The sequence below is a fragment of the Malus sylvestris genome, chromosome 15 (assembly GCF_916048215.2).
Source record: "Malus sylvestris chromosome 15, drMalSylv7.2, whole genome shotgun sequence".
NCBI classification, from domain to species: Eukaryota; Viridiplantae; Streptophyta; class Magnoliopsida; order Rosales; family Rosaceae; genus Malus; species Malus sylvestris.
Genome location: NC_062274.1, coordinates 117,913 through 144,774, shown reverse-complemented (window position 1 = coordinate 144,774; position 26,862 = coordinate 117,913). Strand labels below are relative to the sequence as shown.

General features: G+C 41.8%; 3 protein-coding genes across 5 annotated transcripts; 2 read left to right on the top strand and 1 right to left on the bottom strand.

Moving 5' to 3' along the window:
• Window positions 1-1,360: 1,360 nt before the first annotated feature.
• On the top strand, window positions 1,361-4,569 carry LOC126605827 (uncharacterized). Of its 3 annotated transcripts, none has more exons than XM_050273276.1 (7): window positions 1,361-1,771; window positions 2,071-2,160; window positions 2,284-2,364; window positions 2,563-2,697; window positions 3,104-3,322; window positions 3,703-3,795; window positions 4,048-4,569. In XM_050273276.1, the coding sequence occupies exons 1-7, from the start codon at window positions 1,556-1,558 to the stop codon at window positions 4,099-4,101; spliced, it is 888 nt and encodes a 295-aa protein (XP_050129233.1). In that variant the 5' UTR covers window positions 1,361-1,555; the 3' UTR covers window positions 4,102-4,569. The 3 variants fall into 3 exon arrangements, with proteins under 3 accessions (XP_050129233.1, XP_050129234.1, XP_050129232.1); XM_050273277.1 differs by having other exon boundaries at window positions 2,623-2,697; window positions 3,104-3,401; window positions 4,048-4,194; XM_050273275.1 differs by having other exon boundaries at window positions 1,362-1,771; window positions 3,104-3,401; window positions 4,048-4,194.
• Window positions 4,570-5,785: 1,216 nt separating this feature from the next.
• On the top strand, window positions 5,786-7,096 carry LOC126605648 (stemmadenine O-acetyltransferase-like). Its single transcript, XM_050273057.1, has one exon. It carries the CDS (start codon window positions 5,786-5,788, stop codon window positions 7,094-7,096), a length of 1,311 nt encoding a protein of 436 aa, XP_050129014.1.
• Window positions 7,097-21,196: 14,100 nt separating this feature from the next.
• LOC126602370 (metallocarboxypeptidase A-like protein MCYG_01475) lies at window positions 21,197-26,703 on the bottom strand. The gene is made up of 11 exons (XM_050269217.1): window positions 26,469-26,703; window positions 26,025-26,082; window positions 25,836-25,946; window positions 25,559-25,696; window positions 25,391-25,460; window positions 23,291-23,346; window positions 22,927-23,052; window positions 22,522-22,661; window positions 22,156-22,228; window positions 21,985-22,059; window positions 21,197-21,897 (listed from the first exon to the last, which is right to left on the bottom strand). Exons 1-11 carry the CDS (start codon window positions 26,615-26,617, stop codon window positions 21,577-21,579), a joined length of 1,317 nt encoding a protein of 438 aa, XP_050125174.1. The 5' UTR covers window positions 26,618-26,703; the 3' UTR covers window positions 21,197-21,576.
• Window positions 26,704-26,862: the final 159 nt, after the last annotated feature.

Here is a 26,862-nt window from a genome sequence, read left to right as displayed (position 1 = left end):
GTGGGTTTGTTCCAAAGGCATTTATTGCCTTCGTCTTCTGGGGCTGTACCGCGTAATGAAGCTCCAAATGATCAACCTCTGATGCCTCCTCCTTCTAGGGTTCTGTCCAGTACTGAGGCTCCGAATGATCCCCCTCCGATGCCTTCTCTTTCTGGGGCTCTACCGACTGCTGAAACTTCTCCTAAGCAACCTTTGTGAAGGCTCCATCTTGTTTGTTTATTTTGACTCATGTATATGTACATATTTGTAGCTTATCGAGGATATCAATAAATAAGTTTTCCTTCATTTCAACGTATTGTGTTAAATACACCAAAGCCTTCTTCGCTAAGTTCTTTGAATTTTCTTTTGTTGAAGCTTGTATGTTGAAGCTTTCTGAGTGGAGCATGTAGGTTGGGGTAGTGTTCCCTTAATTTTTCGAGTGAGGAAAACTTCTCGGTTGGAGACTTGGGAAATCCAAGTCACTGAGTGGGATCGGCTATATGAATCTTAGAACGTCATTGTGCTCGGTCCTGTGTCATGTCCTTCGTTAGATCCAAGTACTCTAAGTCTTTTCTTAGAGTCTTTTCCAAAGTTTTCCTAGGTCTTCCTCTACCCCTTCGGCCCTGAACCTCTGTCCCATAGTCGCATCTTCTAATCGGAGCGTCAGTAGGCCTTCTTTGCACATGTCCAAACCACCGTAACCGATTTTCTCTCATCTTTCCTTCAATTTCGACTACTCCTACTTTATCCCGGATATCCTCATTCCTAATCTTATCCTTTCTCGTGTGCCCACACATCCAACGAAGCATCCTCATCTCCGCTACACCCATTTTGTGTACGTGTTGATGCTTCACCGCCCAACATTCTGTGCCATACAGCATCGCCGGCCTTATTGCCGTCCTATAAAATTTTCTCTTGAGCTTCAGTGGCATACGACGATCACACAACACGCCAGATGCACTCTTCCACTTCATCCATCCAGCTTGTATTCTATGGTTGAGATCTCCATCTAATTCTCCGTTCTTTTGCAAGATAGATCCTAGGTAACGAAAACGGAATATCAAAATTTAAATTCATTAAATAATAATAAATATGGTAGTAACATTACCAACGGTGGATGATGATGGTGAGCAAACATGCGTTATTTTTTGTGTTTTTTGTTCGGGTTAATACGAAGTTAACTAAATATTAAGGAAAATTAATAAAAATAGCTTGAAAATTTTGAATTTTAACCCAAATGACAAAAAAATATTGTAAATAGATAGTATCAAAAGTGATTTTATAGAGTAAAAAAAGTGAAGGAGTAACCAATAGTGTAGCCGCCGCATGGTACTTTCAATGGAGTATATTATACGCACGTTTAAAGCACACGTGCAAAGGCCTCGGCTCCTCATCCCAGCGGGGCACTGTGAAGTCTCAAGTCTCACCCACTGGTCGTGTCTGCTGGTGTCGATGGTAAGAACAGTGCTAGAGTAGAGGTACAGGTGCACCAGCAGCAGGGATATTAGGGGATTTCGACTTAATTGAATTCTAACTTTTTGGAGTTTTAGGAGGAAAAGGGCAGGCTAACCAAATCATGTTTTCGTTGACGGTCAAGCCCTCTTTCATCTTACCCAAATTTTCTCTGCCGTCGTCGTCGTCGTCGTCTTCTTCTTCCTCCTCTTCTGCCGCACAGTGTCGGGCTGGGCCGTGTTCTTCCTTCTCGGTCAGCTTCCCACGAAAAACAGAGGCCTCAAAGAGCGACACTCCCAAGGCCTCTGCCGATTCCAACCCTCGCAACGCCACCACTCTGGTACCATCTCAATTTTACTCTCCTTTGTTAATGTTATGCTAGTCTAGTTGTCGTTTACTAGCCAGTTATAAATCGTAATTATAGTGTATTTGAGTGTTGTATGTTACTGGAACAAATGATATGGATTATGGATGATGATATTGCTCAGATGGTAACAATACCCGCAAACTAGAGCTTTGAATCAACGCGTCGTGCTTCATTTCGCCAAATATTTAGTTGAAACACATATATGATTGTTTTACTAGCTAGCTCATATCATTGACTGAACTACTTGCTGGATACTTTCTTCAACTCGACAGCCAAAGAGCAGGAGAGAAATTCTGTTGGAGTATGTAAAAAATGTGCAGCCAGAATTCATGGAGCTGTTTGTAAAAAGGGCACCCCAGCAGGTATTTTATATGTTGCCATTAGTGCATACCATCTTAATGTCAATGAGGGTTTATTACTACTACTTATGCAATTTCCATGCCTTCTCACTGAATTGACAACACTTTTCACGCTTACTCAAGTAGGTTGTTGGTGCAATGCGCCAAGCAGTGACAAATATGATTGGAACATTACCCCCACAATTTTTTGCAGTGACACTCACCACCGTAAGTCTATAACTATTATTCTTTCTTTTCGTCACCATAGCAGCTTGAGTATAGTAACATCTTATCTGATGGGTTCCTTATGTTGGAATTTGGGTGGCTGACTGATTTAAACTGATGCAAATTTCATGTGCATGTTTTCTTAGTTGTTGCATTTAAGGAATTTATGTACTTAGTGGGATTGGTTGACTTCCATCTCAGGTCGCAGAAAATCTTGCACAACTCTTGTACAGTATCATGATGACTGGATTTATGTTTCAGAATGCACAGTACAGGTTGGAACTTCAGCAAGGTTTAGAGCATTCAGCTGCTCTTCCTGAAGTGCAAGACAAGAAGGTAATATTTTTCTCATTTTATATTTTTCTCATTTTTTTTTCAAGTTCTATCTATGAACCATACTCATCCTTTTGGCCATTGAGGAAACCGTTTACTACATTACCATTTACCGAAGAAAAACCATAACTTGTTTTTGAAGGCTTTGGCTTACCATTTATTTGTTATTGTGTTTTTCTGATGGCACTGAGATTAGGCCCTGATGGCAAGTTCAATCATCTGACCCCTGCGTTATTAACATGCAAACTCCTGCTTCTCCTTAGTAATATGCAGAGTTTGTGACATTCACTATTCAGATGTTTCTGATACATTTTTCATAGTCGTTTAAAGGACTTTTTTCAATCTTTCTATTTTAGTTTTTGAGAGGTTCCGCTGTACAAACTTTAAATGGGCCCAGTGACTGTTACAGGATGCACCAGATTATGCACCTGGTACACAGAAGAACGTGGCAGGTGAAGTTATTAGGTGGAATAATGTTTCTGGCCCTGAGAGAATAGATGCTAAGAAGTACATTGAGTTACTTGAAGCAGAGATTGAGGAACTAAATAACCAAGTTGGTAGGAAATCCTCGGGCGGACAAAATGAATTGTTGGAATATCTCAAGTCTCTTGAACCCCAAAATTTAAAGGTCAACAACATCCCCTCTGCTTATCCCAACTACTTTCGGTTGGCTAAATGTTTAGGTTCGTGGCTGGCAGCTGAGCATGGTAGGCTTGTGACTAAATTCTAAGTGCTTTTTGTTAGAACATCTCAAGACCCACACTACTATTATTAATTTATAACTGTTATTGTCTGAGGTAAATTTTTAGGTTGAAAAGATCTTACTAGTTGGCTGCGCCATCATCCACAACATATTGTAGCTATCTAATGTGAATTGTACTACTGTGATTTTTTCAAACGAGAAAAACAATCATAGTTAGTCATTATTGCTTCTGAAATTAGTAGATTTATTTATAAAGGTCCATAAATCTCTCTGTGACTCTTGGTTAAATGTCTTCAAATTTGAAGGAACTGACCAGCAGTGCTGGAGACGATGTTGTGGTTGCGATGAATACATTCATCAAGCGGCTTTTGGCTGTTTCTGATCCTCGCCAAATGAAGGTTTGCCTCTGGAATGAGCTGTCTTTAACTTGCGGTTTAAGTTTCGGGCAATCCTTCCTGTAATGGAAGTATTTTCCAAAAAAATAAAAATAAAAATAAAAATAAAAATAAAAATAAATGGATCTATAAGTTGAAGTGGAGCCATCTCATATCAATATCACTCTTAAATTTAGGGATAGCAATCTCACATGTTCTTATCAAGTTCACAAACTGGAAGTAACCGTGTTAAACAACTGGTATGTGTTGGTACAGACAAGTGTAACAGAGACAACTGCACCGGAATTTGCGAAGCTGCTGTATGGCTGATGGTTGTTGGATACAGCATTTGCAATATCGAAGTTCGTTTTGATATGGAACGAGTACTTGGGACTCCTCCGAAGCTCGCTGAATTGCCTCCAGGAGAAAATGTTTAATTACTCCGGAAAGAATTACAAAATAGGCGTGAAAGTTAATGAGAGGGGATCTAGAATGCTGGTGGTCCTAGTTGAGCTAATGGTATGTGTTCCTTAGAATGTGGACGAAACTGAGGGTTCCAATGAGATGCGAGCAGGAATGGAAGGAGAGAAAAAAAAAATTAGATAGATGAATTAGGAGGCGGCCCGGGATCTTTTACTTTTAGCATGAAACTCCAAATAACGATTCTTTTTTAGAAAAACTAACGAAAAATGTTTGAAAACTTTGAGTTTTAATCAAAATGACAAAAAGATGTTGTAAGTGAATAGTATTATAAGTGATTTTTTAGATTAAAAATATGATTTTTCTTTAAAATAAACAGTACCATGAGTGTTTCGTTAAAACTCTCTTCTTTTTTTTCTAGCAACAAAGAGTCTCAACTGCGAACCGAGTGATCCAATCCAAATGGCCCGATAAAGAAGCCCAAGCCTGCGCTCTCTCTTTTTTTTCTTTTCTTTGACGTACTATTTCTTTTATCATTTTTTTAGAGAGTTTTAACGAAAAATTTCTGGTACTGTTTACTTTAATGATAAAATCATATTTTTATACTAAAAAGTCAATCTTGGTATTATTCATTTTACCATTTATTTTGTCATTATCGTTAAAACTCAAAATTTTCAAGTTCTTTTCATTAGTTTTTCTTTTCCCAAATTCTTTCGGTCTCTATTCTTTTGATCGTCATTTGTTAGTCAATAATTTTTATCTTATGTCTCCGAAGGGACCGTGAAATCCTTTTCCTTTTTTGGAATGGGTATCATTTCCGGTTCCTCTTTGTGAGGATTCTGAGAATCTTCAAATCATGTACGTTTATCGTACATCGTACGGTTAGAAACTATTTTAAATATTTTGATTTAAAATTAAATATAACTAAAACTAACCGTATGATGTACGATAAACGGACATGATTTAAGGATCTCCAAGATTCTCACAAAGAGGATCCTCATTCCTTTTTTTGTTACAGTAGTCATGTAATCTTTTTTTTTTTTTTTAGCAAAGTGATTTGTTACTTTTGTTGGTTAAGGACATGAAAATCTTAATAATTAATTAATAGACTTAGCACATCTTAGTAGAGGAAATTGGAAATCCTAGCACAGAATCCGGATTAATCATAAAATCGTTAGCAATCAATAGAATATTAAAGTCGAGCACAACACATCCTAGTCCTAGTAGAGAAAATCCTAAAAGAGGATCCAAACGGATGATGAAATCTGATGTTGAAATCCTTAACCATTAATAGAAGAAATCACTAGCTCAGCTGGCTAGCTAGTGTTACGTATATAATATCATCAGTCATCAGGAACTGAATCATCTATCACCTACCTAGCTAATTGAGCTAATCAAGATGTCGACGTCCAAGATGCAAGTCAAGATAATTTCCGATGAGTGCATCAAACCCTCTTCCCCAACACCCCAACACCTGAGAACCCACAAGCTCTCCCTTTTAGACCAGTTCATTCCCTCCATCTATGTACCCATGATCCTCTTCTTTAACCCCTCGTCCTCCATTCACCCCATTAATATTAATATTACTACTCCAATGAGGTCCCAACTGCTAAAGCAATCCCTCTCAGAAACCTTGACTCACTTTCACCCACTTGCCGGTAGAATTAGAGATAGTCTTTCTATTGATTGCAATGACGAGCGGGCTCGTTACATAGAGGCCGAAGTTGACTCCAATCTCTCCCAGTTTCTCAACCATCCTGATCTCTCATTCATCAGTCAGTTCCTTCCCGGTGAGGCTAGTTGGCACGAAGCAGCTCCCGGAGCTCATGTAGCTATGATGCAAATCACCAACTTTGCATGCGGCGGTTTCGTTCTGGGTGCCTTTGTCTCACATATGGTTGTTGATGGAACCGCTTTGAGCGCCTTCTTCAAAGCTTGGGCCGCTGCAACATTTCGCTACATAGCGACTCCTAACACTCCTCATTATATTTATACCAAGGGTAAGTTTGATGCACCATCTTTGTTTCCCCAAAATGATGCATACCCAAGAGAAGCGACTATGATGGCTTTGTACTACCGCTTCCTGAAAGTGGGAAACTGTGTTACAAGGAGAATTGTATTTGATGCTCCTGCTCTGGCCACACTCAAGAGAAAAGCAGCCAGCTCAACGGTGCCAAATCCAACGCGTGTGGAGGTTGTCACGGCACTCATCTGGAAGCACATTATGGCTGCCTTTAACTTGAAGACCGAACGTAATATTGTTCAGAACCGAAGCACAACTCTGATAACACACGCTGTGAATTTGCGTCGAAGAGCTGTGCCACCATTTTCCGAATACACTATGGGAAATTTTCTGTCCATGGCAGCCGCACTGTCACAATGCAGTACTGAAGATAATTATCAAAAGGAGGACAACTTAGCTCATGTTGATGATGATCGTGATCATGAGTTGGGTAGGTTGGCGAAGCATGTGAGGGAAGCAATAAGCAAACTTGATGGTGATTTTGTACAAAGCCTACAAGGAGATGGGACTAGAGGGCTCACCAAATTCTGTGAGCCTTTCAAGGAGATAAGAGAGACTTTGTCTCGCACAAGTGCAGATGCAGCTGATGGACAGAGCCTGGATTGTATAGGGTTTAGCAGCTGGTGCAATTTTGGTCTTTATGAAGTTGATTTTGGGTGGGGAAAGCCGTCGTGGGTGTCATGTGTTGGAGGAAAGAGGGGTGCAGATGAGCCTGTGTACATGAATATGGTGGTTTTAATGGATACAAGGTCGGGGGATGGGGTTGAAGCCTGGATTTATCTAGATGAGCAAGACATTGCTATATTAGAGCATGATCCTCACTTCCTTGCTTTTGTTTCTTTAAACCCTAGTCCTCTTTCTGTTGCCATCAAAACACCATAGACAGGTGCTGTAGGCAGAAGGCAACTCTGTTCCTCATCCGGGTCCCTGACATTGATTAGTGAAACAAAGATCCGTCAAATCTATGCCATTAATGTATGTGCTAAACCAAAATCAATATTAAAGAAATTAGAGTTTCATTGACTTACTAGAGTTTCATTTCAAAGAAATTAGAAATGTTAATCCTGTTAGACAGACTAGAGACAACAGTAAACTTGTTAGTTGTGAAGATCAATTACCATCTCCATCGTTGCTGCGTTGAATTCAAGCTGCTGGAGCTCCCTTGGGCCTCGGCAATGGAGTCATTGCGCTCCCATTGGCAGTCCTATTCCTACGTTTATCTCAAAAACCAAAGAAATATATATACATAGGCTAATCGGATGATAGCTCCCATAATGAAAAATTTTGGATTTAAAATCTCGTGGTAAACTGTGTTAGGATTCAGGTCTAAATTGAAACACCCCAACCCTATTTTTATTTAAAAATGGTTTTATTCCTTAATTGGTGAGCCCATGGGACCCACCTTGGTTTATTTTTGTGTTTTCCGGTCTCCCACTCTCCTCTCTCAGTTCTCTCTTCTACCTCACCTCTACCGTAACTCTCTCTTCCTCTCACCCGAGCTCTCTCCCCCTCGTCTCTCTCCTTCTCGTCCTCCCATGAGCACACACCCACACTAACGCACTCACATACCCACCACCATAACCACCTAGCTATGACACCACCATCACCTCTGGAACTTTCTTCTCTCTCTCCCCTGTCTCGGCGAAGCTCCGGAACACCCATAGAACACCCAAGTCTCCCCCGACGACTCCGGCGACATTCGAGACAATTTCCGGCCAAACCACGGCGAGTTGGCCGACGTGCAAGGTATTAATCTCTTTGTCTCACTGAGAACTACAACTTTCTTTTTTTGTTTCACTCAATTTCGTTGAATATTGAAGAAGTTATACTCATTTGAATCTTACCCAGTTTCCGACGACCTCAGTGGCTTTCGAGGCGTTTTCCGGCCAAACCACAGCGAGTTAGATGTCGTGTGAGGTACCATTCTCTTCGTCGCTTCGAGGGCTATAATTTCCGTTTGTGAATCACTTGATTTTGTTAAATATTGACAAAGTTATGAGCGTTTAAAGTTAGGGAAGTTTCGGCCGAATTCCGGCCTTCTTCTCCGGCAAGACCAAGAAACCAAGGCCTTCGGGCCTAAACCCATTCGAACCAGGCCCTTTGGGCCGTGCTTAAACCCAACCCAACCCCTTTTATTTTATTTTGTTTCTATTTATTTATTTTAAACCCAAAATTATTGGGCTGGGCTTTCAAGCCCAATACCTTTCAAACCCTTTTTTGTTTAATTTATTTTGTTTTTATTTTAAAACCCTTAGGCTTAAGGCCTTTTTAGTTAAATCCCCTAATTTCATCTTGGGTCTCCTTGTAAAGGATTGCACGTAATCTTTGTTTGGGGTTTGATTGTTTTGTACCGCCAAGTATGGGTCTGTTTTGGCCTCTACCTTTGATGAACACTATCGACTTATCTATAATAAAAACAACAAAATGAAGCTGAATAGAGAGAGAGGAGGAGGCAAGCCGGAAGTCTGGAGAGAAAAATGAGAGAGAGAGATGGGATGCAGAGAAGCAGGCGGGCAGAGGTAGAACCCAAGTGGGTGATAAGCTATCTAGAAAAAAGCCACGGTGGGAGGGGTGGGAATGTTTACGGAGAAGAGTACAGAAATGTTAAATTTTAGACTTGAATCATAACGGTTTTTATCACAAAGAGTTTAAATCGGAATTTTTTTACTACGGGAGCTATCCTCCGATTACTTTATCATCACGAAGATCATTAATCCAATTTAGCCTATATATATTACAACTACACAACAGTTGCATAGCCATTTGGAAAAGTTTCCACAAAAGAAAGAAAATTATCCTCAAGTTTTGTGGAGGGAGGTGATGCTGCTTAGTTCGGAGGAAGTGATGCTCGTGAACCCCCCATGGGGATTGTTGCAGCGGAGAAACCGTAGTCGGTGCCGGTGTCGGTGGCTAGCAAGGAAGGAAGTCTCAATCCTTAAAAGTATTCCTCTTGTCTTACCTTAAATGCTAGCATATTTAAGTATTATTTTATTATTTTTAAACTAACAATAACTCAACTTTTATTAATTTTGTTTAAAAAAATGTAATTAAAACAATAAATTTTGACACATCGAGTAAAAAAAAATATTAATAATATATTAAACTGCCAATCAACTATCATATTGAAATTTGACATCTTTAAATTTCTTTAAGGATCCTCTTAGCTTCCAATCAGGTGGTTCTACATTCGATCTGAAAAGGTTACGTGGTAGCTCTAAGGTTTATGTGGATGGTACGTCATGTCCCGCAACACCCAAGATAGGCCCTCGGATTGGCCTTTCCCTCCACCAAAACTATCCCCAGAAACAAATCAAACCGATAAAATACTCAATAGAATACCAGTAATTATACCCAGTTGAGCAATTAGTTGCGTGGGGTTGTCGCCGCTTAACAGCCATCCGTAACTGCAACACCACCAACTGCTCTGGTGGAGGAGAGGAGGAGGAGGAGCCGCCGGAGGAGGTAGATGCTCAACTCAGCTCTCTCACTTGTAAGTTGAATCAATCAAATTCAAAGGTATTGTAAAGATGATGCTTCTGCCAGTGCCACTGCCAGGTTCGACTTGCTTCCCTTCCATTCAATTTACTTCGTCCATACTCATCCGCCACCACCACCATGTCTGGCCTCTGTCCGCCACCGCAGCCGCTGCCGTTACCAATTCATCCGAACCCCATCTGCCCCCAAATCCATCTTCCTCAACTACGATTCATTCAACCCCAACCTCAACCTCAAACTCGACACGACGCCTTGGAGACGACCAAGCTGCGGCTTCCGCCCACGACTTCGGTCCCCTCCTCACCTTCCTCGCCAACTCCATGTCATCCGATGATGATTCTGCCTCCTCCTCCTCCTCCTCCCCAACCTCACTCGACCCGACGGAGTTCCAGCTGGCCCAGTCCTACGGCGCTGTCCCCGCCCCACTCTGGCACTCTCTCCTCAAATCCCTCTGCGCCTCCTCCTCCTCCTCCTCCATTGGACTTGCCTACGCCGTCGTTTCGTGGCTCCAAAAGCACAACCTCTGCTTCTCCTATGAACTCTTCTACTCCATCCTCATCCACGCCCTCGGCCGCTCCGAGAAGCTCTTCGAGGCCTTCTTGCTCTCCCAGCGCCAATCCCTCACTCCCCTCGCCTACAATGCCCTCATCGGCGCCTGTGCTCGCAACGGCGACCTCGAGAAGGCCCTCCATTTGATGTCCCGCATGCACCAGGACGGTTACGGCTCCGACTTTGTCTACTACAGCTTGATCATTCAGTCCCTCACCCGCTCCAACAAGATTGATTCTCCAATCATGCTCAAGCTCTACAGGGAGATCGAGTCCGAGAGCATTGAGATTGATGACCAGCTCTTCAACGACATCATTGCTGGTTTTGCTAAAGCCGGCGAGCCCTCCCAGGCTATGCACCTTCTGGCCATGGTCCAGGCCACTGGCTTGAACCCCAAAACCGCCACTCTGGTTGCTGTCATCTCATCCTTAGGGAATTCCGGCAGGGTAGTAGAAGCCGAAGCTATCTTCGAGGAAATGAGAGAAGGAGGACTGCAACCCAGGACCAGGGCCTACAATGCCCTCCTCAAAGGCTATGTAAAGGCAGGTCAACTGAAAGATGCCGAATCCATCGTGTCCCAGATGGAGAAGAGCGGCATTTCCCCCGATGAGCACACTTACAGCCTGCTCATCGATGCCTATGCAAATGCTGGCAGGTGGGAAAGCGCAAGAATTGTGTTGAAAGAGATGGAAGCTGGCAATGTGCAGACCAATTCTTATGTTTTCAGCAGGATTTTAGCCAGCTACCGCGATAGAGGGGAGTGGCAAAAGTCGTTCCAAGTTTTGAGGGAGATGAAGAGCAGTGGAGTAAGACCCGATAGGCATTTTTACAATGTCATGATTGACACTTGTGGAAAGTCCAATTGTCTTGATAATGCTATGGCTACCTTTGAAAGGATGCTATCTGAGGGAATCGACCCGGACACCGTCACCTGGAATACGCTTATAGATTGTTATTGCAAGTCAAGCCACCATGTAAGGGCGGAGGAGCTGTTTGAGGAAATGCAGCAAAGTGGGTGTGCCCCTTGCGCCACCACCTATAACATCATGATCAATTCCTTTGGGGAGCAGCAAAGGTGGGATGATGTGAAAGGCTTGTTGGGGAAGATGCAGGCTCAGGGTTTACTGCCCAACATAGTTACGTATACCACATTGGTTGACATTTATGGAAAGTCGGGTAGATTTACTGATGCAATAGAGTGTTTGGAGGTTATGAAGTCTGCAGGCATGAAACCATCCCCGACAATGTACAATGCCTTAATTAATGCCTATGCACAAAGAGTAAGTTGTCTTATCAAAAGGAGGAGGGGGAGGGCGTCAGGTAGTCGACAGCCGGCACTCCATGATCACGTCGAATCCTTATGAAAATGAATCCAGAACAAAATCGCGCTAAAGCTAGGGCGTCACCCGTAAGTGGCGCGCTGTGTGGCCCGAGCACAGTGATAAGTGAGCAAGGGTCGCTGTATCTCCATCGGCACCCGGATGCAGTGTTAAATGAGCAAGGGGGCCATAGAAACTTCTTTTCGAACGACTCCACTCAAAGTTGTTTGGGAGCATATGCTCCTATCAACTTTACCCGGGACACACAAAAGAAGTACTTTGATCCTATTAGACAGGGGAGGGTGAAGAAGCTAGGACAGAAGGGTAGAGTTCAAGAGAGCAAAATGCGTTTAGGAACGTGGAATATAGGAACCTTAACGGGAAAATCTATGGAAGTAGTGGAAGTTATGGTGAGGAGAAGGATAAATATTATGTGCCTACAAGAAACTAAGTGGGTTGGTAGTAAGGCAAAGGATCTAGAAAACTCAGGGTTTAAACTTTGGTATTCGGGCACAAATAGAACGAGAAACGGTGTTGGCATCATCGTGGACAAGACCTTGGTACAAGATGTTGTAGATGTCAAGAGGGTAGGAGATAGAATCATGGCAATCAAGATTGTAATAGGACAAGAACTTATCAATGTGATTAGTGCGTACGCACCTCAAGTAGGGTTGGATACGAGTTCGAAGGAGAAATTTTGGGAAGATCTTGGAGACTTGGTGCAAGGAATTGCTCAGACGGAGAAGTTATTTATAGGAGGAGATTTAAATGGACACGTGGGCAGGGAGACAGGCAACTATGGAGGTTTTCATGGTGGCCATGGTTTTGGGGAGAGAAACGAGGATGGGGAAGCTATCTTGGATTTTGCAATGGCATATGATCTCTTCTTAGCCAACACCTTCTTTAAGAAGAGAGAAGAACATGTGATCACCTACAAGAGTGGGTCGTCAAAAACACAAATAGATTTTCTTCTAATGAGGAAAGGGGATCGTATAACTTGTAAGGATTGCAAAGTTATACCAGGAGAGAGCGTGGCTAATCAACATCGCTTGTTGGTGATGGATGTACATATCAAAAGAGTAAGACAAAAGAACAATACTTGGAAGTGCCCAAGGACTAGATGGTGGAATCTAAAAGAAGAAAAACAAGTCATTTTCAAAGAGAAGGTAATCACCCAATGTGTGTGGGATAGAGAGGGGGAAGCTAGCCAAATGTGGGATTCCATGGCTAGTTGTATCCGAAAAGTAGCAAAAGAGGTATTAGGAGAGTCCAAGGGCTTTGCCCCACACCAAAAGGAATCTTGGTGGTGGAATGAGGAGGTACAAACAAAGGTGAAGGCTAAGAAGGAATGTTGTAAAGCCTTATACAAGGAGAGGACCGATGAAAATGGTGAAAGGTATAGAAAAGCGAAGCAAGAGGCGAAGAAAGCTGTCAGAGAAGCTAAGTTAGCGGCTTACGACGATATGTATAAACGACTAGATACCAAAGAAGGAGAGTTGGATATCTATAAACTATCTAGAGCAAGGGAAAAGAAGACAAGGGACCTAAACCAAGTGAGGTGCATCAAGGATGAGGATGGAAAGGTTCTTGCTACAGAGAACGCGGTTAAAGACAGATGGAGAGGTTATTTTCATAATCTTTTCAATGAAGGACATGAAATGAGTGATTCTTTAGGGGAGTTGAGTAACTCAGAAGAGTGTAGAAACTACTCTTTTTATCGTCGAATCCGGAAGGAAGAAGTGGTTGTAGCTTTGAAGAAGATGAAACATAAAAAAGCAATAGGCCCAGACGATATACCAATCGAAGTGTGGAAACTTTTGGGAGAGACAGGTATAACATGGCTCACTGACCTTTTCAATAGGATTTTGAAAACGAAGAAGATGCCAAATGAGTGGCGAACGAGCACTTTGGTGCCTATCTACAAGAATAAGGGTGACGTACAAAATTGCATGAACTATAGGGGTATTAAGCTAATGAGTCATACAATGAAGCTCTGGGAGAGAGTCATTGAGCATAGATTGAGGCAAGAGACACGGGTTTCGGACAACCAATTCGGGTTCATGCCAGGGCGCTCAACCATGGAGGCAATCTATCTCTTACGAAGATTGATGGAAAGATATAGAGATGGGAAAAAGGATTTACACATGGTCTTTATAGATTTGGAAAAAGCGTATGATAGGGTCCCAAGAGACATTCTTTGGAGGATTTTAGAGAAGAAAGGAGTACGAGTAGCATATATCCAAGCTATAAAGGATATGTATGAAGGAGCAAAGACTGCCGTAAGAACTCATGAAGGACAAACCGAAAGCTTTCCCATAACTGTAGGATTACATCAAGGCTCATCCTTAAGTCCTTACCTTTTTGCGTTGGTAATGGATGAGTTAACAGGACATATTCAAGATGATATTCCTTGGTGTATGCTTTTCGCAGACGATATAGTGTTGATAGATGAAACTCAGGAAGGGGTAAATGCAAAGCTTAACCTTTGGAGAGAAGTGTTGGAATCTAAAGGTCTTCGCCTAAGCCGATCAAAGACAGAATATATGGAGTGCAAGTTCAGTGCAAATGGAGGCCAAAACGAGTTAGGGGTGAGGATCGGAGATCAAGAAATACCAAAGAGCGACCGTTTTCGTTACCTAGGATCTATCTTGCAAAAGAACGGAGAATTAGATGGAGATCTCAACCATAGAATACAAGCTGGATGGATGAAGTGGAAGAGTGCATCCGGCGTGTTGTGTGACCGCCGTATGCCACTGAAGCTCAAGGGAAAATTTTATAGGACGGCAATAAGGCCGGCGATGCTGTATGGCACAGAATGTTGGGCGGTGAAACATCAACACGTACACAAAATGGGTGTAGCGGAGATGAGGATGCTTCGTTGGATGTGTGGGCACACGAGAAAGGATAAGATTAGGAATGAGGATATCCGGAGTAAAGTAGGAGTAGCCGAAATTGAAGGAAAGATGAGAGAAAATCGGTTACGGTGGTTTGGACATGTGCAAAGAAGGCCTACTGACGCTCCGATTAGAAGATGCGACTATGGGACAGAGGTTCAGGGCCGAAGGGGTAGAGGAAGACCTAGGAAAACTTTGGAAGAGACTCTAAGAAAAGACTTAGAGTACTTGGATCTAACGAAGGACATGACACAGGATCGAGCACAATGGCGTTCTAAGATTCATATAGCCGATCCCACTCAGTGACTTGGATTTTCCAAGTCTCCAACCGAGAAGTTTTCCTCACTCGGGAAATTAAGGGAACACTACCCCAACCTACATGCTCCACTCAGAAAGCTTCAACATACAAGCTTCAACATACAAGCTTCAACAAAAGAAAATTCAAAGAACTTAGCGAAGAAGGCTTTGGTGTATTTAACACAATACGTTGAAATGAAGGAAAGCTTATTTATTGATATTCCCGATAAGCTACAAATATGTACATATACATGAGTCAAAATAAACACACAAGAGGGAGCCTTCACAAAGGTTGCTTAGGAGAAGTCTCAGCAGTCGGTAGAGCCCCAGAAAGAGAAGGCACCGGAGGGGGATCATTTGGAGCCTCAGTACTGGACAGAACCCTAGAAGGAGGAGGCATCAGAGGTTGATCATTTGGAGCTTCATTACGCGGTACAGCCCCAGAAGACGAAGGCAATAAATGCCTTTGGAACAAACCCACAAATCTCTGATGATCAAGTAAAACCTGACCATCAGTTTCCTTCATCTGGTCAAGCTTCCTCTTCATGTTTGTAGCATAGTCATGTGCGAGCCGGTGCAACTGTTTATTCTCATGCTTGAGCCCTCTAATCTCCTGTTTGAGACTCATCACTTCAGCCGCCAATGATTCAACTTGGCGGGTTCGAGCAAATAGGCGTTGGGCCATATTAGACACAGAACCTGCACACTGAACACTGAGAGCCAGCGAATCCTTAACAGCTAACTCATCAGACCGTTTGGAAAGTAGTCTGTTATCTTTGGGAGTGAGAAGGTTTCTGGCCACCACCGCAGCGGTCATATCATTCTTCATCACGGAATCCCCAACGGTAAGAGGACCAGTAGGGGAGACGAAGGATGGGTGCCATATGTTGTCTGGAGAAGGCGGGGCTGCCTCTTCAACAAGGTTCAAGTCAAAACGACGGTCGGAGGGGCCAGACATTTTCAAAGGTGTTGAAGAGAGAAGAGGTCGGACAAATCAAGATCTTAGAAGTGCAAGAATGAAGCTTCTACTGGTGGAGATTCAAGTGTGCTTTGGAACTTAATGCCAGCCCCTATAAAAATCTGCACTCGACGGAGCTTCAGAAATCGAAGAGGCGCCTGCTCAGAAATCGAAGAGGCGTTTGCTTTCTCAAAAGTTGGGCTACTTAGAGATCACGAGGGTTGATCTCAGAAATCGAAGAGGTGTTTGCTTTCTCAAAAGTTGGGCTGCTCAAAGACCACGAAGGCCGATCTCAGAAATCGAAGAGGCGCTCGCTTTCTCAAAAGCTGGGCTCCCCAGAGACCACGAGGGCCGATCTCAGAAATCGAAGAGGCACCTACTTTTCCAACCTTGTCAGCACCTGTCACACGCACACTCAGCTTTGCGGAAATTATGGGCATTCTGTCAAAGACTTCTGGGGAAGTAGAAAACACATGAATCTTACTGTTCAATCACCCATTTCCCACACGCAACAATAGCTCATGGGTACCACAGATAACTTTGCCAAAGTTCTCTGCCAAAGTTGAGCACGTGAAGCTTGCAGCTCCCACTACATCGCTCTGACCAAGAAGGGTAAAAGAATAGCAAAGAAACAGCACTAACAAAGTTTAGACCCATAAATTTTGAAGGTCTAGCTACCATATTATTACCCACAAGGGTAAAGGAACAGTACCACTGCTGGATAATTGGAAAGTCCCTGTGTGTCAACCTCTGTGCTTCGTGGCAAGGTAGACTAGCAAACATGCCCAACCTTTACTCACATTCGAGAAAACACTCCCAATAAGATTGCTTGCTCCAAAATCGAAGATGCACCGTCCTCCGAATCTAAAGAGCCAGACTCCCAACATGACTATTTTCTTAAAAATCGAAGAGAGGGTAAAGGAACAGTACCATTGCTGGATAATTGGAAAGTCCCTGTGTGTCAACCTCTGTGCTTCGTGGCAAGGTAGACTAGCAAACATGCCCAACCTTTACTCACATTCGAGAAAACACTCCCAACAAGATTGCTTGCTCCAAAATCAAAGAGGCACCGCTCTCCGAATCTCGAGAGCCAGACTCCCAACATGATTACTTTCTCAAAAATCGAAGAGACACTGCTCCCCGAATCTCGAGAGCCAGACCCCCAGCATGATTGCTTTCTCAAAAATCGATGAGGCATCGTTCTCCGAATCAATCGAAGAGGCGCTCGCTTTCTCAAAAGCTGGGCTGCTCATAGACCACGAGGGCCGATCTCAGAAATCAAAGAGGCACCTACTTTTCTAGCCTTGTCAGCACCTGTCACACACACACTCAGCTTTGCAGAAATTATGGGCATTCTGTCGAAGACTTCTGGTGAAGTAGAAAGCACATGAATCTTACTGTTCAATCACTCACTTCCCACACGCAACAATAACTCATGGGTACCACAGATAACTTTGCCAAAGTTCTCTGCCAAAGTTGAGCACGTGAAGCTTGCAGCTCCCACTACATCGCTCTGACCAAGAAAGGTAAAAGAATAGCAAAGAAACAGCACTAACAAAGTTTAGACACATAAATTTTGAAGGTCTAGTTACCATATTATTACCCACAAGGGTAAAGGAACAGTACCACTGCTGGATAATTGGAAAGTCCCTGTGTGTCAACCTCTGTGCTTCGTGGCAAGGTAGACTAGCAAACATGCCCAACCTTTACTCACATTCGAGAAAACACTCCCAACAAGATTACTTGCTCCAAAATCGAAGAGGCACCGTCCTCTGAATCTAAAGAGCCAGACTCCCAACATGACTACTTTCTCAAAATCGAAGAGAGGGTAAAGGAACAGTACCATTGCTGGATAATTGGAAAGTCCCTGTGTGTCAACCTTTGTGCTTCGTGGCAAGGTAGACTAGCAAACATGCCCAACCTTTACTCACATTCGAGACAACACTCCCAACAAGATTGCTTGCTCCAAAATCGAAGAGGCACCGCCCTCCGAATCTCGAGAGCCAGACTCCCAACATGATTACTTCCTCAAAAATCGAAGAGACACTGCTCTCCGAATCTCGAGAGTCAGACCCCCAGCATGATTGCTTTCTCAAAAATCGAAGAGGCATCGTTCTCCGAATCTCGAGAGCCATATACCACAGACCACTTTTTCAAAGTGCTCTGACAGAGTTAAAACATGTGAAACTGGCAGCTCCCACTACTGTGCTATGACCAAGCAGGGTAAAGGAATAGCATTACTACTTGTTAGGGAGACTCCTATATATGTCGACCTCCATCCCCAACGGACAGGCAGACTTGCAAAAATGCTCAACCCTTCATCATATCTGAGAGGGCACTCCCAACGAAGCCTTTCGAAATATTCAGCTTTCTTTCCCCCCGATAATACCTCTGCAAACAAGCTATACTAGAGCAAGAATATCTCATATCATCAGGGTTAAAAGCAAGAGTATCCCATATCATGCTTTTTCCCTGTCTTTTCTTTTGGCCTTGTTTTTACCTGCAAGACAAGGAGAAAGAGAGCAATCAGTCAGCACTTGGAATCAAGCTTCCAGCCAGGAACTGACTGCCTGGAACCCCTTACCTGATTACTTACCTGGCATTGCTCTCGAGTACTCATCTTCAACATCTTATGTTTCCAGGGAAGATTCCGCATCTGCTTGAGGAACAGATAGGGCAAGTGCGAAGGATACAAGGAAGCATGTGGAGACAAGCGTAACAGCACACGTGCCGATACATCCATTACTCTGTCAAAAGCAAAAGTATCCCATATCAGCAGGGTGGAACGTACTCTAGATTTGATGGACTTGTTTTGACCCTCAAATTCTTCAGTCGGCCTTATACTCTGGAGGAAACCAAAAAACCCTCCAGCTCAGTTCAAGAATAAGCCTGTGGAACGTTACTTCTTCAAAAGCAAAAGTATCTCATATCATCTCTTCTCATTTTTCTTCTCTTTATCCTTCATGCTGCTGCAAGATGGGGAGAAGGTGAACAATCAGTCGGAGCTCTGATTGCTTACCTTGTCTGTCACCTCTTTCAGCAGACCCCCTAGCTCGGCGACTTGGGGGACTCCTACTACATGGTTTGTATCGCGCTTGACCAAGCCTGAAACTACAAGTAAGCTTCAAGTGAAATTGATACATTACCTTGTGCATCTCCACCAGTTAAAGATACCACCCCTGGATGGAGGAAGAGTACTTCCAGAGAAGATGCCACATCTACCTATGAGACAGATAAGGCAAGTCAAGACGACACCACACTCCGATACTTAGAAGTTTCGTGATTACGAGATCATTCTCCCACAATATTTCCTAATGTCATTTGTACTAAATCATTCACTTGTACTCACTAAAGGAGAGCTTGAACCTATGTACTTGTGTAAACCCTTCACAATTAATGAGAACTCTTCTATTCCGTGGGCGTAGCCAATCTGGGTGAACCACGTACATCTTGTGTTTGCTTTCCTATCTCTATCCATTTATATACTTATCCACACTAATGACCGGAGCAATCTAGCGAAGATCACAAAAAGCGACCGTTTTCGCTACCTAGGATCTATCTTGCAAGAGAACGGAGAATTAGATGGAGATCTCAACCATAGAATACGAGCTGGATGGAAAGAGTGCATCCGGCGTGTTGTGTGACCGTCGTAGGCCACTGAAGCTCAAGGGAAAATTTTATAGGACGGCAATAAGGCCAGCGATGTTGTATGGCACAGAATGTTGGGTGGTGAAGCATCAACACGTACACAAAATGGGTGTAGCGGAGATGAGGATGCTTCGTGGGATGTGTGGGCACATGAGAAAGGATAAGATTGGGAATGAGGATATCCGAGGTAAAGTAGGAGTAGCCGAAATTGTAGGAAAGATGAGAGAAAATCGGCTCCGGTGATTTGGACATGTGCAAAGAAGGCCGTCTGACGCTCCGGTTCGAAGATGTGACTACGGGACAGAGGTTCAGGGCCGAAGGGGTAGAGGAAGACCTAGGAAAACTTTGGAAGAGACTCTAAGAAAAGACTTAGAGTACTTGGATCTAACGGAGGACATGACACAAAATCGAGCGCAATGGCGTTCTAGGATTCATATAGCCGACCCCACTTAGTGGGAAAAGGCTTTGTTGTTGTTGTTGTTGTTGCTGAAGCTTTAGATAGCTATCAACCAGAAGGCTATTCTTCTTACTTCAGACTACCAGTTTTATCTTTGTGTTTGGATCCTTGATAGTGAATTGGATAAGATTCTTACCGTGAGTGTGATGGTTGAGCATCCATTTGATCTTCCATATGAATGTTTGACAGGGTTTGTCGGAGTAAGCACTGAACGTGTTTAAGGTAATGAGAGCAGATGGATTAAAACCCAGTCCCTTGGCTTTCAATTCGTTAATCAATGCATTTGGTGAAGATAGAAGGGATACTGAGGCCTTTTCTGTGTTGCAGTACATGAAGGAAAATGTAAGTTATTTCTAATGTTGTCATAATTACTGTTACTGCACAGATTGGTACAACAATTGATCTTGTTTCTTTGTAACTGCAGGACCTGAAACCAGATGTAGTTACGTATACTACACTTATGAAAACCCTTATCCGTGTTGATAAATTTTATAAGGTATGAATTTCATATATTATCATAGATAACCCTTGCATCGTCATTGCATGCATAACAGCCAGGCCTTCAGCTTAAAAGTTTCATTCGAATGTACAAGTTGCATGTTTTTCGTTTCAGGTTCCAGCAGTGTATGAAGAAATGATTATGTCTGGTTGCACTCCAGATAGGAAAGCTAGGGCTATGTTACGGTCTGCGCTGAAATACATGAAACAAACACTCAGATCCTAAATGACATGATTTGAGTCATCCAGCCACAGTTAAATGTGTTCACCTGCTATGTTTGGTCAAGTGAGGTATGATATGAAGATTAAGGCCAAACCGGTTGATCTTTATGCTAGTCATAAGTTTCACACATGCCAGGATCTCCAGACTCCAATGGCTGTAAATCACCATCTTCGACAGTCTGATCATTTTGCAGGAACGATGATTCGCACTGACCATCGTGCAAGAGTATCCAACATCAAGGGCAATTGTGTTCCAGAGTTTGGGAACAATGACAGCGAGCACAGCACACCCTAGTGACAAACACAAGAACAGCTGAAGAAATACACCCCCATCACCATCACCTCACTCAAATTTTAGGTTGTAATTGTTTTCCACAAGCACCGCTGCACCAGATAAAATGTGATTCATTTCTTGTATCTTGTAAAAATTTGTCCGATTGTTTTTCATCATAAAGTAAATGTAATTATAAAACTAAATTGTATGTGTTTTTGTTCATATTTCAAAAGCAAGTATGCAAACGAATGTGCATATGTTAGGCGTTAGACCGGTGGTGACATCAACTCTTGGTTATTCAAAGGTTTGATCAAGAACAACGATTAATTGTTCAGAGATTCGAGTAAAATGCAAGCATACATTCAATCCAAGCAAATAAATGATCACTTAAATTAAAAGAATATTTTGAGTATTACAGATAAACAATTACACTCCATGGGCTTAACAATTGTTCGTATCGTGTGTAAAAAATTAAAAATTTTAACTTAAAGAGACATCCTTTCTAAAAAATTTGGCATGCACCCCCCACCCCCCTATGATATTTCTTATTTTTGCTTCTCCTTTTTCCCATGACAACTAGGAACTTGAAATAAAAAAATCAACTTCAAATTATGGACCTCAACTTCTTGCTGCTCATGGTGTTTCACAATCGGTATTGAAAATCAATGGAGAAGTGGAGGAAATGTGCGGAACAACATGTCGATCAATACAGTGCAGCACGAAGCCTCTAACACGGACTTGTTTCTCAATATCAGATTGCAATAGCAGAAACAATTGGTCTAGCACACTTGCTTTTTGAAATTCTGGAACAGAACATGAACATTAACAGAACAGACGATAACAAGAAGAGCCTGAAATATGTTCTTATCTCCTGCATTCCTAGTTCAAGCACCTCCATCTTCTTTCCATATCTACTACTCCTCTCGACTAAATAACCTTCAAGATACTCATCTATGGATACCCACTTGTCTAATAAGGTGGGCACAGAAGCCTTTGAATAATTTTCACCAAGCTGGTCTGGCCCCAATTTAAAAATTGTGAAAAATGCAGCAGACCATTCATTGAGAACTCTCTGAAAGGAAAAAGATTTACACTGTTTTCATTGACTGTTGCCTCTATACATGCTGAAACTTAAAAGATGACCAAAAAACTGACATACATTGAAGGTAACGAAGTCAGTGGGATTGAACATTTTGAAGCAATCTCTTGATGAGGCTGCTCCATCTCCATATATCTGAGTCACAACAAAAACGATGCAAATTTGTATAGGTCCAAGTTGCTTTTTGATCAGAAATTTGAATTGGAAAAAATGAAAAATAACTTGACAAACCTCAAAGGTGAAAGCCATTGGCACCCTTACAATGTCGAACATAAAATCAGTTGCTGTCCCATGTGCCAGGTACCTAGAAATAAAACTTGATGAAAAAACATATAATAACCATTTTAAAAGGGTAAGCATCGAAACCTACAAACTTTGGCTCACAATTTGAGGAGAGATATGGGGGGAGGGGTGGTGGTAAAGTTTATTGATCCAAATAAACCACTTAAAATTTCAGACCCAGCAGGGGCTTAGCCTTGCAGTCCAGCTACCACCACAAAAGATGGTTACAAAAGTATAGAGGCTGATCTTAAAATTTCAGATAACAATAGTAACAATCAACTGAACAATACAATAACGACTGCGAGTAATACTAACCCAACAGAACCTCCACCAGACCCAACCATGCAACGCTTTTGGCAGTGCAGTTGGTTGAGTTCTTCAAGCAATGACTTCATCTGGTGGGAGGAAACTCCATCTGGGGTTGTGTTCTTATGGTCGTACGGCATAAATAGAGCCTGAACAAACCCGAATCTGTAAGAAATGTGTCATATGCAGAGTACACAACCACCCTAAGTTGAAATGAAACGTAAAATTGAGAATCTCTGTGACACTTCAATGGTAATTGGAAAAAAAAGAAGATAAAACAGTATAAAGTGGCGAATCATAGGGTGATATTGCATTTGGTAAAATAGAATTGCATTAATCGTTAACTTCAAAAATGGTTGATATGACTTCGGAGTCAACATGAGGGAATACTAATTGAAAGTTTATGTGACCTACCTCCATCCCAGAGTGTATATTAATCCAGATGTGTGGATCAAATGACACGGCAACTTTCCGTATTATCTGAGTTTCAGGCTCGCTGAAAGGAGCAGTTCCAGGATTTTCCTCATATGGATCATAATCCTGGGATAGAAAAACCAAATAAAAGCAAAAGAATAGTCTTAAGCACAAAAAAGAAGAAATGGAATGACAGTTGAATACTGAAGTTGAGGAGAGGAAGCAGGAAACAATAACTGAAACTACATCATCTAACGGTGGGTTATATATTAAGTGCAGTGCTTTATAATCTTAAAGAACATCCATCTGAAGAAGACATCTTAATCAATACAATTAAAAGATAATGCAGTAAAGTATGATTAACCTTCTCTTTTTTGCCCCAATCTACGCTCCAATTACGGTTGAGATCAACTCCCCTCCCTGTCCAGTATGCAAATTTAAGCATTTAGCAATCCTTATAAGATGTGATAAATAAATCAAGGATTCATGCACACATACAGACATAAAATCTTGAAGAATTACCACACACACTGGGGCATTTTACTATTGCCATGCTATCCATGAAAATATCTCTTATTAGTGTTCTTTCCTAGTTGAAATAGGAAAGTGCTTACATGAAGAAGGATTCCTAATCGACGAAGGATTCCTAGTTAAAGATGGATTCCTAGAAGAATGAAGATTCCTACTCAAACAAGGTTTCCTACTTGAAGTAGGAAAGTTAAACCTAATTGGCCTTGAGTTTCAGCAACAAAGAAGTATTCCAAGTCAAAGAAGGAAAAGGAATCCAAAAAGAAGAAGGATTGATCAAGACAAGTTTCCCTATTCCTAATGTGCAAAGGTTTCAGCTACAAAGAGGAGTCCTAAACACTTTAGGACACCTTAGCCTTATCCTAGAGGAGTGCCGCACCAATTTCAGCAAGAAGATCTATTTTCCTTGCCTTGCAAGGCTTTCTAGAAGCCTTATCCATTGTTTCCCTTTGCTGCCGCAACTATTGGACCTTTTCCCCTTTTAATTCTGATTTCTAAGCCTTTTTCCTTGTGGATTTGGGTTATCCAAGTCCATATCTGATTACCCTAGGGTTTTAAGTGCCTATATATACTCTCATTCACCCCTTGGCTAGGGGGGGATTCGAAATCATGTTTATGCTTGCTATATGATTTGATTACTTCTAATTGCGTTTCATAAGTTGTGAATTCAATTTACTTATCTATATGAATTAAAATTGATTTGTGTGTGTTGGTTGAGAGTGCACGCTTAATTTTCATGCATAAGTTTGATGCTAGGATATAAGGGAATTTCACCTAATCGTTACGAACTTATATTCAAAAGTAGTAAAGATTGTTGATCACAATCGTGTTAAGTAAATTCTTGGCATAAGTTTAGTAACAAGTGACTCGCCAATGCTTATGATTTTCATAAAACTTAATGATCTTTGCTTGTATCTTTGTTATGCAATTCATGCAGGGAACTTGTGAGGAATGCTTTGGGTTGTCGTATGCAATTCATCCAATTCGATAACTTTAGGAAAATCTGAGGGTTAATTAGTGCAATTCACGGTTAATCTGGAGCGTTGGGAATTCATGGTTTATTGAGAAGCAATTGGAAATCGTTTTGTATGCAAGTGTGACATGTGTGGAGAAGAACCCCTTAGCTAGCTTTCCATCCATTCACTTTAACCAAATTCGTTTTAAAATTTGTTTAGTTTACAAAGTTTCTGTTTGTTTTCAATTTTCGTCAAAACCAATTCCCCATTTATTTTAAAGTGTTAAAGTAGCTAGAAATCAATTTAGTTTGTGTTTTTAAGTGTCTTGAGTCAAGTTATAACCTATTTTCGTTCAAATTGTGTTTTGTGTTCAAAACTGCCCAGAAAGTGTTTTTAAGGCAGTTTTGAGTGTTTCTGGGCTGTTTTGAGTCTTTTGGTTTGTTTTAGTGTTTTAGAGTTTAGTTTTGCATTCTTTGAGTCTAGTTTAGTGTTTTAAACTTTGTTTTTACGTTTTGAGTCAGTTTTCAAGTGATTTAGCAATCCCTTCTAATCCCCGGCCTAGAACGATCCCTACTTACATTCTTTGCTACAATTGATAAAAAGAGGGTTTAATTTGTGTGCTTATATATTTCGCATCAAATTTTTGGGGCCGTTGCCAGGGATTAGCGCTAATCCCTTGGATTGTTTTATTTCACTTGGTGCGATGGCAAATGCCTTCGCCCATGAGTGGTAGGTCTCGGGTTCGAGACTTGGGAGCAGCCTCTCCATAAATGGGGGTAAGGCTAGCCGACATTCACCTCTCCCAGACCCTGCTTAAAGCGGAAGCCTTGTGCATTGGGTACGACCTTTTTTAGTGTTCTTTCATATAAAAGGGGAGCATTTGATTGACAGAGAATTCAATTTATAATGTTGTCTGTGTGTGCGTGCATGCATGTGTGGGTGCGTATATATTTTAGATCCCAGAAAACCAATTGCTTTACCATTTCTCCTCTCACAGAGGTCTCCTGCTTCAACAAGTTTACGGCCATTTAAGTTTTCCATTGGAACCACCTAATATAAAATTAGATATCAGAACACAAAAAATACCAACTTCATAAAGTATCTCCAAAGAAATAGCTAAGAATTGCAGCACATTACAAAGATGTCACCTTTATCAAGAGCTTGTCAAGGGTACTGTCTAAGGAGGCTGGGTCAAGGTTGGGTAGAAACTGTTCTTTACTCAAGATTGATAGGATTCGCAATGCAAGCTCGGATGTAATAAGCTCCCTTCCATGCTGCCCAAAACTCTGGAAGACAAGGAATCATCTGTCAAAAACACCAGCCATTACCAATCTGAGATTATCTATGACTATAAACAGCCAGCCCGCTATGCAAAATATAGTCAGAACAAATCAAGCTTATAAAAATACATGAAAAAAACCTTACAAGAAGGATTCGAAATTTTGGCTGGTCATCAGTCTCTTGCCTTCTCTGACTATAGGTAACTATTGCGATCTCAGCAGAGTAGCCCTTGTTTTGAGATTTAATTGTATCCAACTGTCATTCGCATCAAAGTATTAGAACATGAAATGAATTTCAAGGGGAAAAAAATGATAGAAGGCAAAGGAAACCTACAGTGAGCTCGTCTGGGTGCCGAAAGACGAGAGCTTTAATTTCTTCCATCAAATCCTCACTGCAGACCAATAAAAAGGAAAACTTTGATGTTATACATTAATTGTAGATGATGTTTTCGCGGTTAAAATTAAATTGCCTGAGGAATTCATAACAAGTTCACATCATCGAGTAAGGCAAATAATTGAAAGGTGAGGGAGGGAATAGCCAAGATTCGCTACAATTTCTGACCAACCTAACCAACCATAGAGTCGGGAAACAAGAAATTACAGAAAGAAACAGAAAGCCCATCACAAGATTTAAACAAAAATAAATGAATCAGTAACTATCAATTCAGCAGAAGTCCGTAGAAGCCTGATGAGATTAATCAGGCAAAATACAAGGTTAGTGCAAAACGATTGGAAAACAGTAAAGAAATAAATGTTTGATAAAAAAAGTAGAGGTTACCTGGAGTGATAGAGATCGCTGTTGATGGGGGTGAGAGTAGAAGGGTGGGTGAGATTACTATTGCCATGGACGACCAAGAAAGCTTGTAACCACGCAAAGAAGCAGAGAGTGATGGATAAGGGAGAGGAGAGAGGAAGGAGATGAGCCATGGCATTGGTAGTTGACGATCTCTTTTTTCTCTTTTTCTTGTTTTCTTTTCTATGGTTTGGGTTTTCATTATTATTTCTTTCTTTTCTTTCTTTTATTTCGAGCTGTGTCTGTGTGCGCGTGGTGTGGCAAAATGGGAAGAAAATGGCAAAAGAAGGAAAGAAACAAGGGAAAGACAAGGGTTGTCTTGTCTTTTGGTCTGTTTGTCCTGTTTTTCCTAAACGTTCGACGGTTGGGTGGGTGATAT

Excerpts from the sequence above, each read along its gene's own strand:
- LOC126605827 (XM_050273275.1), top strand. The coding sequence starts at position 1,556 with ATGTTTTCGTTGACGGTCAAGCCCTCTTTCATCTTACCCAAATTTTCT. Across the intron at positions 2,365-2,562 it reads TTGCAGTGACACTCACCACC|GTCGCAGAAAATCTTGCACA; the intron begins GTAAGTCTATAA and ends CTTCCATCTCAG. Across the intron at positions 3,402-3,702 it reads GTGGCTGGCAGCTGAGCATG|GAACTGACCAGCAGTGCTGG; the intron begins GTAGGCTTGTGA and ends TCAAATTTGAAG.
- LOC126605648 (XM_050273057.1), top strand. The coding sequence starts at position 5,786 with ATGAGGTCCCAACTGCTAAAGCAATCCCTCTCAGAAACCTTGACTCAC.
- LOC126602370 (XM_050269217.1), bottom strand. The coding sequence starts at position 26,617 with ATGGCTCATCTCCTTCCTCTCTCCTCTCCCTTATCCATCACTCTCTGC. Across the intron at positions 25,461-25,558 it reads TTGACAAGCTCTTGATAAAG|GTGGTTCCAATGGAAAACTT; the intron begins GTGACATCTTTG and ends ATTTTATATTAG. Across the intron at positions 23,347-25,390 it reads CCTCTGTGAGAGGAGAAATG|GGAGGGGAGTTGATCTCAAC; the intron begins GTAAAGCAATTG and ends CATACTGGACAG.